A 16,320-nucleotide genomic window follows, 5' to 3' on the forward strand; every position below is an offset into this window, starting at 1 on the left:
CCTGATGTGGTAAGGAAGTAAGGATACTCTTCATTGGTTATTTTTCATACTTGCGCTAGTCTATCATCATTCAGAACAGAAATATCAGACATTGTTGCCATGTCGTCAGTATTTTATTTGTCATTGAATTATACAATCCTGTGAGTTCAGCATCTCAGATTCACAGATTAGAAATATTACAAGACAATAAATCTTAAAAGTGAATTAAGGCATATTATCTGCGATGATATTAATAATGGGCAACTGATGGAATTCAAGGTAAGCATATCATATGGTCCTGCCATCACACCACTTCATCATTTCTTGGCAACTGCACGGGTGGAGCCAGTTAGGAGCAGGCTTGTTTGATGTAAGCGATGAGGTCCTTGCGTTCCTTGGCTTTCTTGAGGCCTGCAAACACCATCTTAGTCCCTGGGATGTACTTCTTAGGGTTGGTCAGGTAAATATCCAGGGTCTCCTCATTCCATGTTATACCTGGAGAAACCAAAATGAACAAATTTAATCCTATGAAACATTGTATATACCGGTACTGTAGATATTATACTTAATCTGTTTTTCAGAAATAAAACTGCCCCTAGTTTTCACTATCACAGAGAAACTGGGGAGGAGCAAATAGATCTGTTCCATATACACACAAGCATACACACGCAGTCACACAATGCAAGGTTGAATAAAGGCACAACTCCATATGCATGCGAATGGACCCGCCCTTGGTGCTGATCGCCATCCACATGATTGCATAAGATACGAAAATCTACGCACCTTTCCATCAACATGTACACGATAAGCATGTTCAAATTTTCTTACTTCTATTAAAGAACATGCATGTACATGCGACTAGTTCTGTCCTTGGTGCTGATCGCTATTCACATAGAAGAAACGAACGTACCTACGTTTCCACACATGCACAGTAAGCATGTCAGACCTGTCAGTAGATTTGACCTTTTCCCATTCAACACTAAGTTAGCTTCATTACTTTTTAATGTTTGCTATTGTTTCTGTAACACAAATTCGGGGCCGTAGCGGTCCCCTTCTCTCCTAGAGGAGCCATAGTTCGAAGAGCCGCTAGGGGGCGTGATTCAAACAAGATACTGTTTATATACTGCAGCAGGCACCCTATCGTTGACATTTTGATATACCTTTGTTCTTGTTGGCGTCGGTGTAGGCGAACCCGACTCCCTGGCCAGTCTTCCGTCCGAACACGCCTGACAAGTTGGGCCCTACTTTGTGTTTGCCGCCCGCCTCCACCGTGTGGCACTGCGCACACTTCTGCACAAACGTCTTCTTCCCTTTCTCGGCGTCACCCATCCTCACAAATCTTTCCTCAAACAAACTCTGACAACTTTCACAAAGTCCGTACGGTTTCAAGGTCGCGATGGAACAATGTGCCCTGGTTACCTAGCAACGGTACTTTTCCGAGCATTCGAAGCAGCGGATGACGTCACAACGGTTTTCTTTTATGACGCATTTATCATGACGCTGGTAAACATGATATAATCTGTGACATTGGTGCTTTGTGAAACAGTAAGTGATATCACAATTCATTAGTTGTTTGTGATCCAACAAGTGCGCGCTTTCTTTCGTTGGGGCCCGTGTAACGTTAAATACAAACTTAACGTGTTTGCTACACAAGTACATCGATGATATGTTGTGGATGGGCGGTCTTTTGCTTTCGGCACTTTAACATGTTTTATAGAAAACAAGCGCAACAAATAAGCGTGTTCTAGAGCGCATGTTACATGTACAACTACACGTAACCTGTTAGTCTGATTCAATCCTTCCGCTCTCTGACTACCAGTTTCTTTATCAGCTGAGCGATTACACACTACTACCAGAGCTATTAAAAATGACGTGCTATGTGGCATTCCAGACGGGGAATGCTCCTTTCTCGAACGTCGAGCATGGAAAATCATGTGTTTTAAATGTTTGTTTTTGATTTTCATGACAAGGCTCTGAAGGACCTGTATTATGTCTGTACAGATTATTTTCCATTTCTTTGTACATGTGGATGATATATGAGAGTAATGTTGAAACTGAACCCTCCCTGTAAAGGATTTATTAATAACATGATATAAGTAAGTGCGATCACACGAGGCTTAAAAGCTAGCAATTATGAAATAGTTTATTGCAAGAAATATGGCTTAAATTTTTTTTCCTGAGGGAAATATTATACATTCAGGTGTAGTAGCATAATGTCGACATGTCAGAATTTAAACTTTGAAATGGCATCAACAGGGATTCTAACTCATTCATCATGGAAAACTAATAATATAAACCACCTTGACTTTGAATTGAAACATATTTTTTAGTTTGCCAAATCCATGCAACACTCCTTTGGCTAATGCCCCCCCCCCCCCCCAGGGATGGGTGAGTCACATGGCAGAGAGCTTAGAATCTTGCCCAAAGTGTACTTCTCTCTTCATGAAGGTCACTTTACCATATTGTGTACAGCTCCTGAATGTTTTGTGAGCAACAAATCTTGTGTTTGAATATCTTTTAGATGTAAATATTGCAATAAGTATTTAGCAGTCTTCTTCCCTGGTGATTTTAGCACATATTGTAGTACACTGCAATTTAGTCTTAGGGCTATAATCTTGCACTTCTAAGTGTGTTATCTTATGTATCTAATAACCAGTTCATCATCAGTGCAGTACTGCCAATGGCACATCTGCCTAACATGTAACATATATGATATATGTAACATGTCCATGTTGATTGTTTAACCTACAATCTTTGATGCCATCTGAAGATTAAGATTTAGCCTACTGCTTCCACATTTTTGTTCAATCAAATTGCACTTCATTTAGTATTTTCGCTTTCACATTTTGTCTAATCTGTAATTTTGCATTAATCAGAAGTCTTCTTATTGGCTGGCTCCAGCATGTCTATATAAGCAGTGTCGATTAGGTCACATGATTTGATGCCCAGTTTCTCCATCAGCTCATTGGCTATCTGTTCTCCCTCCTTCGCTGATTGGTCAGGCTGCATCATCACCTACCAATGAAAGGACAGGGTTCAATTCAAATGCCATCAACCAATCACAAAGCAGGAATAAAAACACACATATCTGTGCTGTTAAAAAAACATTATAAATGTCACAAGAAATCTAGTAGCTGTACCTCCAACTCCATGTAATGTCCCAGTTTCTCTACATTGTCCACATGTATTCGGGTTTGTCCAACTAGATATAGGGTCCGCTGCTTCCTCACTATCCCTCGGATACCCAGTGCATGGGCAAGAGTTGCCTGGAACGACATGTCCACATTGTATGAATATGTCTCATTCTCATTTGAAGTCAGCGAATAGGACAGACTCAACTTTAAGATTCTCTTGCAATGTTAAGAGTCTCTTGTAATGTTCATTATTCAACAGATAAAGCCAGTTGCACGACATTGAAAGCATAAGCCTGGAATCTGTCTTATTACAGCTCGAGTCTGCTCGTCTGATCGCTTCATGGCCGAAAAGTCTGTCATCCATTAATAGACTATGGAAGAAAAATTGGTATTCAGATATTTGATTTGCTCTGGGTTGCATGGTCCTTTGAAGCAGCATTGTAATGAGGTTTGAATAGCCAATAGTTCAATCACTGTTACACTTAATCTCCAAGCAGATCTATAGGTTGCGAAGACCGTATCAAACTGGTAGAAGAAGTACTAGTACGTTTTGCAACCCAAGGATTGCTATACAAGCTCCTTCTTCCAGTTGGATAAGGTCTTTGCAATCAATTGGGCCTGCTTGGAGACTAGCTTCTGAGACATACTCGATACCTACAATAATTAATGATGTAAGGGCCAAATGTTTAAATGGGGACTGGTGATGACCCTGCCTCTGGACCAAGAAGCCTTGAATTCAAAGCCTCTCTGTGTCGCTCATCCGACATGCTCACCTGGAAAGGTTCGCAGTCCTTAGGTCAGGATATTAAATTGTGGTCCACTGTTCATAATGTGCTTGTATAGGAAGGTACAATGAACCTGTAAATACTGTTCAAAGCGTCAGTCTTCTCTGTCATGACCAGTGGAAGATTCTTTCATCCGTTCATTGAGTTCATCTGAGCTAATCTGGTTTGAGATCACTTTCTTTCTTTCTTTTGCCAGACTATTTGACAGGGAAGCAATCAGAGGAGCAAACCTATACCAGAATGACTTGATCATGGATGCCAGGATAGCAGCGGCCACAAACCTTGATCTCCTCTGGGTTCTGAACCTTCGCGATGTTAAACACCGACTCTTTAGGTCCCTGCCGGTCTGGTCTGTCATAGGAGATCAGCTCTGATGGACAATCCTGAAAAATTTTAATTTTTGTCATAACTGTTGAAATATGGATGAAATATGAGTGTTTCATACTGAGAGAAATTAAACTGTTTTTCACAGTCTTGGCTTTAAGGTTTCTGAAAATCATATGATACTTTCATTTCTGATTCCAAAATCATGACTGCTTCACATAAATTTCACATATGATCCCATATGAAAATGATATATCAATGGTGAAATCTTAGTCAATCCTTCCTTCGGAAATTATAAGTTACTAAGGTAACTGAAGGGACCACTCTAAAGATTCATGAATAAATGTACACTGGTCTAGAACATGGCATAAAAGAAAAAAAAAGTTACATTACATTACCTTGAGATGTCTTAACTTGAGTCTGCCCCTTGGGACACAAAAGAAGGTGTCTTCTTGCACCAGCTGGGTGCCCTGTGATTGGCTAAGCTTAGCTGCCAGTTTGTGTAATGTGGTGACGTCATCTACCCGTGCCTTGATCTCAATGTTGGACGGCATAGCTAAAGGTTGACTGTACGTGTATGTCCTCAAAATCTGGAATTTGAAGGCTAAATTTAGGCTGCAAATTTTCACTCAAACATTCCATATACAAACTTTGAAGTCAGTTTACCGAGTTTATTGAAGGCCATTGAGCATATTTTGTGCTTCCAAATCCCTATTCTTCATTGGATAAGTCTTAACGCTATTAAAAGCCTCTTTAAACCCTACCATTTCAGGATAATAAATCTGACTATAGATAAACATGGACATCTTTTCAACGGTTTTACATCTATCATCTAATATATAACATGTCATTCTAACATTAAGCCAAAACGTAACTTACAGTCGACCACTTTTGGAGACGAAGCGTATGTCTCGGCGTTTCCCGGCCGCTATGAAGTGTTTTCTAGTTGGCGCGCAATCGGCGACCTTTGACACGGGAAAGGTTTATAGGTCATGGGTCAACGGCCTTCAGAACAGTTTCAAACCTCGATGTTTGTAACATGAATTAATTTGGTCATTTTAGCGGTGTTTCGTTTGTGATCTTTTATTCAAAGTCATGGTAGGTGTTTTTTTCCATAATAAGGTGACTTTTTAATATAGTATTAAAGTCGTTACCAACACTTAAATTGAGGCACATTTGATATAATTTGATCATGATGGTTTAAAAAAAGTTTTCTTTTGCAAGTTTTGCCATCTCTTTATCATAAAGGTCCTATCGTTTTGCATTGATTGAATAATCCCAATATGCTAATGAGAACACTATTATGATGTACTGTATCTTGGTAATTACTCAACAGAGGGTATTCAGCTACTTTGGACCATTTGTAAATAAAACTGATTAGTGTATAGCAGCATTTAAAATTTCTGTGTTTTGGAATTTATTTTGATATTTCTGTAGAGGGCAGCAACATAGAAAGCTTGATGGACAATGTAGTTATTGTAGTATAAATGATCAAAAAGAATAAACAAACAGTACATGTACGTCCAGTTTAATTATTTTGACAATTTGACATTAAACGTTCTAGCCTTCAATATGGGTAGAATAGATACTGTATAACAAAACACAGATTAATGTATAAAATAGAAGAGTTTAAGTGTATAGACTTGTCAAGGGTACCAACCATGACCTTTGACTATTGACTAATTGGATGACTGGTCTTACCAGCCCAGAGGGACTGAATGAGCCATTCTGAATTCTGTCTAATTTTCATTGTGTTGAAAGAAAGTGTAAGTCTGAAATATTTTACACATATAGGATCATATAGCATCAATGCTCATAGACTACAATAGAATAAATACCCGGAAAGAAGCCCATTTTTGCTCACCAAATTCTGTAGCTCACCAATGGTCGCTTTGAATGAATACGATACTATATGATATATCATACGTTCCTAGTAATCTTACTGTCCAGTGTTTCTCATTTTGATACACCTAGAAGCCTGAACTACATAGTTCCTCACTGAGATTCAGTAAGTCCCTTGGATCAGCCTAAAAAGTAGAATCTTTAACTATATTTGTACCTTGCCCAAAGAACTCTTTTGTCCATATACATAATGCTGTATTCTGCTGTGGACAAACTCAACTGATAGTCTATACAATACCAAGACTACACTATTTTCTTTAAACTTTCTTGACAATACTGGCTCTGACATTTCCTTCAAATTGTGCTAACTCTTGACGGGTGTTTGTTTGTCTGCGGCTGACTGTCGACTCTTGGGTCTCTTGTCCTTCTGAGCCTCGCGCTCCCTCACTGCCATGAGCAGGTCCTGGAACATCTGCTGTACCCCGTCACCTGTCACAGCTGACGTCTCGTAGTACCTGCCATGGACGGTGAGATATTGTGTGAAATACATGTATGCATGTACATGTACATAAAAACAATTTAAGTGAGAGTACTTGGCTTAGCTTAGGAATTGGGGAAGGAGGCACTCAAGCTAACCGACATCTTTCGCACCGCAATCATCCTTCAGTAAGACATCTGGAGCCGCATAGTTCATGTTTGGAACCTTTATTCAGCCATTTGCACAAATCGATTTCGCTGATGTGGCTTCTTCAGTGGCTATAGGCTTAGTTTAGCTACATCCTCCTCAGGTCATGTCAGGAACGACAGTTGACATGTACAGTATGTATACGTTCATTATACCAAGGAGGTTTAAACCTCCTGGGTTATACAGAGAAATTTCTCTTTGACAAGTGCAATAAACAATGAACCAAAGGACTGCAACACTTTCCAGTTGTATGCATGTTGGGTAAATTACAAGACTCAGACTATGCTTTTAGAATCAAGAACAGTTTTTCTTTTATTTATTCTCAATACACTTTACTAGTAGAGAGAGAATGAAGAAATGACTTCTGTTTGGACAATGGTAATCTCATTTGTACACAAAGAAATCTACAGCTATAAGATTGGTAAACCTTTTAGTCTAATGCTTCTAAGGAGTGTGTTGGTTTGGAGAATCATTATCTTAAGTCAGTACTCACTTGAGTTTGTGTGCACTTGCCCACTTTCTTCCATCGGCCATGGAAATCACACGCTTTGCCTTCAAGTCAGTCTGGGGGTTAAAAATGAAACATCAGTTAAATATGCTTTCTAATTTCGGGTTAGGAAAAGATGGGTAAGCATTAGTTGTATCCTGTTTGAAATAGTTAGATGAAATAATCAGGATGTGACCACTGGATTTTGAATTAAGTTAGTTAAAGTTAAAGTCCTCCCCGCACCATCTCCGTTTCGGTAGCCCTGGGCCACACAACTTTGTCACTACAGCAGGGGGTTAGTCCACTGGTAGTGGTGTGTGTTTAACTACCATACTCTTTCCCAAATGCTGAGTGCTATATAAAGCAGAGAAAGCAGTATGTACCATTTTTAGAGTCTTTGGTATGACGCGGCCGGGGTTCGAACTCACGACCTACCGTATGCAACGCGAACACTCTATCCACTAGGCCATTGCACCGGTACTATTTTGTTTGAATAAAGCCCTATATTATTAGAAATGATGAAACTGTGTCACATACCTTGTTGGCCACAACAACAACTTCTGAGTTGAGCCCTCCGTACTTTCCGAGTTCTCGCAGCCACGTGTCCAGCGTATCAAAGGACGACTGACTGGTAATGTCGTACACCAGGAAGCACGCCTGCGTGTTCCCGTACAGCTCGTTACGCACCTCCAGGTAGTCCGAGTTACCCGACAGATCCCACAGGTGGATCCGCACTGTCAAACACAAGGTCGTATCTATCAGGACATCTACCAACAGTCTGAGAGAGACTGTGTGCCACAAGGGTGACTACTAGGACCCCATAAGTTACATGTACTATGTATGACTGTAGACAGACATGTACGGACAATCCATATTTCTATCACTCATACTAGTTCTATGCTTTACAAAGGTGAGTTTGCTTCACAATCATCACTTAGTCTTAAAAGGGAAGACAGTATGAAGATTTAGATAAAAATTTAACCCTCTCCCTGCTGCCTGACTCTGTAACCAATTGGGAATAGGGTGCTAAACAGCTACTTTAGAGTGCTAAAGCTTTGCTATTTTGATCCTTTAGGCTAAAGGTTAAAAGATCAAAACAGCAAAGAGTTTTGGATCACTCTATACTGTCAACACATGCTGAGATGTAAGGAAAGTAATGTAAAGCAGTCATCCTTTCTTGAGGTGAAGCATGATACTTTTTTGACAGCTGATTGTGCAATGCAGCTGTGCCACGGCTCATATTTTCAGCCAAGCACACCTGGTCACCTTTTAACCTAGCCTTAACTACTCACAGTCCTCTCCTAGAATCTTCTCTATCTTGAAGCCATAGTCTACTCCAATAGTCGGCTGGTACACTGGAGAAAACTGGAAAACAGAGCATATTTCATACTACTGCATATAGTTTCATAAGTCATATATGATTTCAGTTGTCTCATTAGTTTTTTAACTGTATGAGACCACCATTCAAGCAATATTTAGCACAACTGCATGTTGAATACACTTTTCATTTAAATCAGATGTGCTAAGGCCAAGTGCTGGTCCTTTTCCCATGTGGTAAGTTAAGAGGAAGTTGAGCCTTATTAGTGATAACATAACTCACCTGACTCTCACAGAAGTGTTTGATAAGTGATGTCTTCCCCACTCCTGCATTACCCAGGCCCACAACCTGTTAACATCACAAACAGCATGTTAAAACTTTTGTTCAACTGTTCACGATACATGAAAGTACTATAGCTTAGACAATACGAAAGGAAATTGCATCGTCTTATAATTGACATTTAGCTTTAGTGATACGATTTGTTAAGACTGTTTTGGAATTGATTTTGCAGTATAAAGTAATACAAATGTTTGAAAACTAAATCCCTACCTTCACCCAGATAAGATCATCAAGCACGTCTTTTGGAGACCTCGGCAAGTGTCCCGGTTTTCGATCCATATCTAGTGTATGTTATCAACCTCCTTGCTTTGTTATTGACACAAAACAATAGAAAGTTATTGGTAAAATTTAGAATATACCGTTACTCATTGCGACGTTAGAAGTATCAGCGTGTCAGGGCTACGGTTTGCGGGCTTTATAGAAAGTCCTAGAAGCATAGCACCAAAGCCAGTGGAATGTATGGTTTGCGATCGCTGGAAAACAGTCAAAACACACGTATTTGCAGGCGACCTGTTACAACAAGATGTTACTTCCGCATTCTCGCGTCAGGTTGCCATGGTAACGTCCCGCCGAGTGCATTGTGGGTAGGAATTCCACAGGTGGTTGGTCAGAGGTCAACGTCCCGAACAGGTGCGTCAGAAGAAAGAGGTTTTGTCACAATAAAACAGCCGTAACAATCACCGGGAAAGAGCTTACAATGGGTTTTCCAGAAGAATGTATCTATTTATGCTCTTACTGATAATTTGTATGTATACTGCAAATATATTCCAGTTATCATTTACCTACCTGATATATTGATTTATCATGATGTAGAAGAGAACACAAGTGATTACTACATCACAGCTACGTAAGGGGGAACAATTTTTTTGTTTGTTTTCATCTCATTTTGAAGAGAAAATCATAAAAACAAGCTCTGTACTTCAGCGCCAGAACAACTGCCGAAACAAACTAAAGCTGGATGGGTAAAGCTAGAACATATGTTACCAGGCAAAATCGTGCAAATCTGTGAACAATGCGGCATGTCTGTCACCGAAAGAAACTGCGGTTTGTTTCTCAAGTGCACAGTCGTCATCATCATCGCCATTCATCGATCCTCGTTACGAGGTGTTCATAGCAATAAAAACAGGAAAGCAACAGATCTAGAGGATGACTGCTTTACCCTCAAATCATTAGACCTTTTTGTAACGTTATGTCTGAACAGCGATGAAAGTTTCAACCAAAGATCATTAAAGGAATCCGGAAATAAATGGCAAAGACGATTCGCTCGGAAAGTGCACGATCGATCGCTAGTCGGCGCTTCAACACGGGGCCGTTGTCTCCAGAACCTGCGGCGCCTCCTCCAATGCCACCCGACAAATATCGTCTATCACCCACCGCCTGATGTACGTCGCGCGCTTCTCCTCATCCTCCAGTAAGAAGACAACAGTCTTGTGGATCTGGTTCAGTTCGTGTAGACTCAAGCCGTGCATCTCAGGCAGCTCGTAGTGAGTGTAGTCCGGCACCTTAGCCGCCAGGTTGTTGAGAATCGTGTTGTCACGTGTGTGTGGGGCGGCAGACTCCAGCCTCGACCTGAGGGAGCTGGCGTAGTCTAGAAGCTCTTTAGAATATGCTCTCTTTGGCAACAGCTCGGCCCATAGTTTGTGGATGGTGGACATCATATCCATGCACACTGGGTCAGTGAATTGTGGGGAAGGCTGCTTAGCGGTTGGAACAGCCTTTCCTCCTCCCTCGGCGTTGTCCTTCTTTTTGATAAAGCCGACCAACTGGCGGAATCGGGAGGGGCGCTCACTCTTACTTTCACCATCACCCCCTCCGTTAGTGAGGGACTTGTCTGTTGCTGTTGAAGTTGGTGATGATGCAGAACTGTTTGTCGATGAAGACGCAGGTTCTTGAGATCCGCTAGAGGACGCTGGAGACTTGTCCTGGCCACTCCTGCCCGGGCTCTCTCCCTCAACTGTCTGGGAGGTGGACTTCAGGGTGAGTTTAGGCTCCTTTTTCGCGGAGGAACTCTCCAGTCGGACTTCAATGGCAAGTGCTTCTTCCTTTGTAACATCAGAAGCCTGTGCGTTACCTAGATAGAAAAATAACACATGCTTTAGCCTCACTACAGGCACTAGAATTGGTAAATGGGACAGGGACATATTAACTAATTTCTCTGAAATCTGTAATCACTGATTTTGTAAAGCCATAAAAAGACTTGATATCGACAAAACAATGGCACAGTTGGAATACTTTCACTGCCAAAACTAGAGAGTCCTTACGATTAACAGCTTATGTAATCAGAACAGATTTAAGATTTGGTGTCAACAGACGTTGGACACGTGAAGACATGAAGTACAGAAAGTACGTACAGCAACAGTGGACACTTCCTACCTTCTTTTTGTGTAGACTTAGTCGTCCCACCGCTCTTATTCCCGATGAAGCCGAACAACTGGCGGGTCCGGCTCGGTCTCACACCTCCCTTTCCGAGGGCCTCGGCTGCTGTTGAAGTACAACTTGGTGAGGTTGACGTCGAGTCATTTGCAGATGAAGACGCAGATTTGCAGTGTGTTTTGTCTCCGTTAGAGGGCGCTGCTGCAGGCTTGTACTGGCCACTATTGTCCGGTTTCTGTCCCTCAATTGTCTGAGAGGCGGTATTCAGGGAGCGTTTAGGCTTCTTGTTTTCAGAGAAGCTCACTGGTCCGTCTTCAGGTGCAACTCTCTCTTCCTTTGTCTCATTAGAAGGCTTGTTGGTACCTTAGATGGAAACATGGAACATTTGTAGCGTCCATGGCTTCAAGGTGAATACTACTAGAACCTATTAACCAATACCCACTGTTAACTGGAGTCTTTAGTCACTAATCGTTCCCAATGTTGTACTCACTAAAAAGGGCAGAAAGCACACATTCATTTGAGAAATATAAAGAAACACTGGAAACCAAGAATGTCCTTACGGTTTTCGAAAAGCGTTTCTCTCCTTCGAATCGAACGCAGAACTTCGAATATCGAACTCGTCGAACTTGTCTTTCTATGCCATTGAAACCTTCACCACTACTGATTCAAAAAGATTGTACGGAAATGGCAGGGTGTCAACGGACAGACATTTCGTATAGAGTACAAAAAGCACAGCAGACATCTCGTACCTCCTTCATGAGCGGACGTTGTCGTCTCACCGTTCTTCTTGGTGATGAACCCGAACAGCCTGCTGACCCGGCTCGGTCTGACGGCCCCCTGTCCGCTGTTTGTTGTTGAACTTGGCGAGCTGGATGTTGCACTTGGCGATGAAGACGCAGGTTTCCCTCCCATGTTGTCCCCGCTGGCAGTCGGCGGAGGTTTGTCCTGGCTGGTCTTGTCCAGCTTCTTCGCACCAACTGCCTGACAGGTGGTCTTCTCTGTGACGTCATGCTTGTTCAACTCAGTTGAGGTCTCAGGTTTTCCGTTCCCCACAGAAGGCTTTGTTGTGGTGCCTACATATAGAAATTGTTACCGTATTTTATAGCGCATGTTTCAGAGTTGCGTTAAAACACTAGCTACACTGTCAAGTCACGCAAATAAGACGTTTGCCAAAGTTCAGTCAACCACATAGATAAGTATGCAGTCATCTATTTCAATGAGGCCGATAGGCAAGACCAATAGTCTATGAATAAAGAATGGACTAAAACACACGAAATTCTACAGATGATAATGTCATGTTGGTTTGTGAAATTTCTTCCGTCTATTTGTGAATAACTATACCTGCCCTGTGACGAATACTATATAACACAGGATAAAGTTCATGGCAGCCTACATGGCCTGGCGTCAACAAACAAAAAAACGACAACATACGTTCAGGACAGAGAGTACAGTAGAATCCTCCTACCTTTCTTCTCAGTGGTTTTCCTTTCCACCGTCCGACCGTTCACAGCTACAGTCGCCTCTACTAAAGACACGTTCCTGTCTTGTCTTCCGTCCTTGGGCGGGTCGAAGATGTACCAAGCCCGTACCGACCCGTCTGCCTGTAGTGCCTGTGTAGGGTCCACAGTAGTGACCCCGACTGTTCTCACTTTGCACTTCTTCTTCTTCTGTAGCTCCACCCTAACCTTCTTCTTATCATCCGGCACACATTCCGCAAACTCAGCAGTAAAGTCCCAGTCCCGGGTAGCCACTTTCCTCCAGGCGGTACGGCGTTTCTTCTTGTCGTACCGAATCACCAGGCGATATTTGGCCTTTTCTGCTACACTGACGGTGTGGATCCCCACACTGACTTTTGCCCCGCCCTCTCTGTTTCTACCGCCGGGTCTCAACAACGTCAGGGTCTGAAAACACGACAGGAAGGCGGCAGCGCCCCTGTCGAAGAAACTCGGCCGACTGTCTCCCATTTTTATCAGGAGAAAATGGTTTTAAACATCGCGAATATCGCACAGACACGTAACACGGTGTGCTAGGCTTTGTTGTCAATGTTATATTTCGTTGCTGTTCTACAGCTTAGTTACAATAATGTCGTTCCAGAACAACTTTTCGTTCACCATTATAGTCCTTGCATTGTTATGAAATGATTGTTTTTTTGTGTCTACGTTCGGCAAAAGTTGTGTTACTGACAGATTTTTTGCACGACGAAAGAACTAAAGAGAAGAGACATGTAAACTGTAGATATGTGTTTAGTATATAGTGTGTTTTCTTTCTCTCCTATAGGTACTTAACATACTGCGCTGTCTGTTGTCGCATGTGAATGGAGATCAGCACCAAGGACAGGTCTGTTTACTCTTGTGAAAGGATTTAGAGTTTTGAGACTCCCCCCCCAGCAAAAACCTTGTTACAAATAGGCCTGTCCTTGGTGCTGATCCGTATTCACGTGATCCACGTTAACACACAAACAGATGAAACGGTCGGGATTATTTGGTTGATCTTTTGCACCCTTTGTGCATTTTTGTCTTCTATCTCTAGCGGGACGGTAACCCAAAGAAAATAGTGCACTACTAAATATGAGGCGTAGAAACGTAGAAAATACAGCGAAAGTCCAACAAAATAACTCCCAACCGATGCATACTGGAAAATGAAAGAATGGGACGTCCCGTCAAAGCTGAGGTAAGAATTTTTCCCGTTTTTACGTGAAAATACCATGTTTTATCCATGTATAGTTTCTGTAATTGAACATCATTGTAAATCGTACGAAGCAGCTGCAAAATGAGAAAATACATCAACTGCCAAAAAATATGTCAGAAAACGGATATTATTGTCTTGGAATTCGGCTTCCAGAAATCCAATAATATTCCCCTATACCCTCCATGATCATCCTCTGGCAAAGGTAAGTTGTACCAAATATCTTGGCCTTCACATTTCCTCAAACTTGACCTGGGGCAAACACGTCGAAGCAACAACTTTAAAGGCAAACAGAACCCTAGGGATGTTGAGACGCTGCCTGAGAATCTCCAGCGCAGCGGCCAAGGAGAGAGCCTACATGCATGGCTCTTGTAAGACCTGTCCTTGAGTATGGCTGTTGTGTTTGGGATCCCCACACCAGGGAACAGGTGAGGAGTGTTGAGATGGTTCAGCGAAGAGCAGCCCGATACGTGCGGTCCCCCGAAAGTGCGAAATGGAACGAAATGGAACGAAATGGAACGAAATGGAACGAAATGGAACGAAATGGAACGAAATGGAACGAAATGGAACGAAATGGAACGAAATGGAACGAAATGGAACGAAATGGAAGAACGAAAGCAACATATATAACATTCAAATGAAATACCAGTAGATAGCGAATTAGAAATGTACAAAAATGTCAAAGCAGGACACTTTTATATACCTAATGTCATGTAAGAACGAACATATAATGGACAAAGTATGTAGTCATATCTCCAAATGTTTCAGAAAGAGAGAAGAAACTAATAGGTGATCATCATTTAGCTTTGCAATAGCCCATAGTTTGCATGTTTTTGAGGTTTTTTTATGTTAGGCTGCACCAAGTAATTCATATGGATGACGTCCGCGCGCGCATTGATTTGGTCTGTTCCCAGGAAAAATCAAAAGAAATTCCGCTTCCTGTAACTATGACAGTGCCGCAAATCGTAAGATTAACGTGAAACTCAGGACGATCCTGTCAGCAGTGGAAAAATCTGCTTTGCTGATCATCCTGTCAGCAGTAGAAAAAATGCACTGCTGCCAGGATTGTGGGATATGGAAAGAAACAGGACAGGACAACAACTGCTGTTCAACTTCAACTGATTTATTGAAATTATTGCTGTTTTCATGATGAATAAAAGAATTGTTAGTTGTTACACTGTGTTCTCTCATTCAATTTGTGTCCTAACATGTGTCGTCGACTATTATATTTCAAATCTAGGCATCTTGTTTTTTTCGACCCTTCTTGTTTTTTTTTCGCGCTCTCGCATTAGATTTAGGGTCTCCAAAGGACGTCATCCATAAAAATTACTTGGTGCAGCCTTAGTGTAGCATTTTATCAACTTGTGTTTTGCATTATATTTCTTACAGGCCTTTTCTGTGCATTTAGCCCTTCTGGGCAGGAATATGCAATAAAGACTATTATTATTATAAGGAGTAGACTGGAACAGGAAGCATTTTAAATACAGAAGTGAGTGGTAAATACATAATACAACGTGTTTTATTTCTCGAATCTATGTGATAAGATTAAATACAACGTTTTTGTCACGCTTGTGTGGCTAGATTCTTTCCTGAAAATGGAGGCGCCGCGTGCAAAGAGACCCGCCGCTCTTCCTCGTTTACCAACGATCTGCAATTGAACTGCTGCAAATAGCAGGGAAAACAAGCAAACGGAACTGAGTATCGAAGTTAGGACTAGATTATACCGTTGGTGGTTAACATTGCATCTCATAATTCACCAGGAGGGCATGAGGCAAGCGTTATTTTATTATTCATACAGAGTGTTCGGAGCTATTCTCCCCCAAATGGGGCCCCGCATACAAATAAACCGCCATTGTTGCCAGCGCGACGGAACTGTGGGCTGTGCTACCGACAGGTTGAATCAAACTCCGACTTTCCAGTTATTTACATACGGTTTTAGTCCATAACTAATATGTAGTAGCATATGCCTATCTCCGCAACAACGATTTTTATACAACCAATTGTTCGGTTCAAAGTCAGACCCCTGTCGGAGAATGGATCCCTCCGTTAATGACATGCAAATGAAGCTCTGCGCTGCGTCACCAATTTCACACATTTCACACTCCATTCAAACACGGACGTGGAGCCTTCTGGAGACATTTCTGCTTTCTTGTTCGCGACAAAACAAAGGGAGGGTGTGAACGAGCAGGGCATGTATTTCACGGTTCACACAACGCGCCGACACGCTAGCTGTATAAATAATAAGATTACGCTTGCTTCATGCCCCCTTGGAGATGCAATGTTACACCAACTTCTGTATAATCTGGTCCTAACTTCGATACTCATTTCCATTTGCTTGTTTTGCTTGCTATTTGCAGCAGTTCAATTGC

At 41.8% G+C, this 16,320-nt stretch overlaps 3 protein-coding genes across 3 annotated transcripts; all 3 read right to left on the bottom strand.

Annotated features, from left to right (window-relative positions):
• Positions 1-91: 91 nt before the first annotated feature.
• Positions 92-1,433, bottom strand: LOC136420650 (cytochrome c-like). The gene is made up of 2 exons (XM_066407706.1): positions 1,140-1,433; positions 92-474 (listed from the first exon to the last, which is right to left on the bottom strand). Exons 1-2 carry the CDS (start codon positions 1,306-1,308, stop codon positions 329-331), a joined length of 315 nt encoding a protein of 104 aa, XP_066263803.1. The 5' UTR covers positions 1,309-1,433; the 3' UTR covers positions 92-328.
• Positions 1,434-2,411: 978 nt separating this feature from the next.
• Positions 2,412-4,790, bottom strand: LOC136420648 (uncharacterized). Its single transcript, XM_066407702.1, has 4 exons — positions 4,621-4,790; positions 4,180-4,281; positions 3,120-3,245; positions 2,412-2,994 (listed from the first exon to the last, which is right to left on the bottom strand). The coding sequence occupies exons 1-4, from the start codon at positions 4,774-4,776 to the stop codon at positions 2,848-2,850; spliced, it is 531 nt and encodes a 176-aa protein (XP_066263799.1). The 5' UTR covers positions 4,777-4,790; the 3' UTR covers positions 2,412-2,847.
• A 1,235-nt stretch (positions 4,791-6,025) lies between these two features.
• Positions 6,026-9,449, bottom strand: LOC136420646 (dnaJ homolog subfamily C member 27-like). The gene is made up of 7 exons (XM_066407700.1): positions 9,404-9,449; positions 9,104-9,195; positions 8,837-8,902; positions 8,529-8,601; positions 7,774-7,970; positions 7,243-7,313; positions 6,026-6,579 (listed from the first exon to the last, which is right to left on the bottom strand). The coding sequence occupies exons 2-7, from the start codon at positions 9,170-9,172 to the stop codon at positions 6,429-6,431; spliced, it is 627 nt and encodes a 208-aa protein (XP_066263797.1). The 5' UTR covers positions 9,173-9,195; positions 9,404-9,449; the 3' UTR covers positions 6,026-6,428.
• Between the last annotated feature and the right edge of the window lie 6,871 nt (positions 9,450-16,320).

This window comes from Branchiostoma lanceolatum, chromosome 15 (genome assembly GCF_035083965.1).
Source record: "Branchiostoma lanceolatum isolate klBraLanc5 chromosome 15, klBraLanc5.hap2, whole genome shotgun sequence".
NCBI lineage: Eukaryota > Metazoa > Chordata > Leptocardii > Amphioxiformes > Branchiostomatidae > Branchiostoma > Branchiostoma lanceolatum.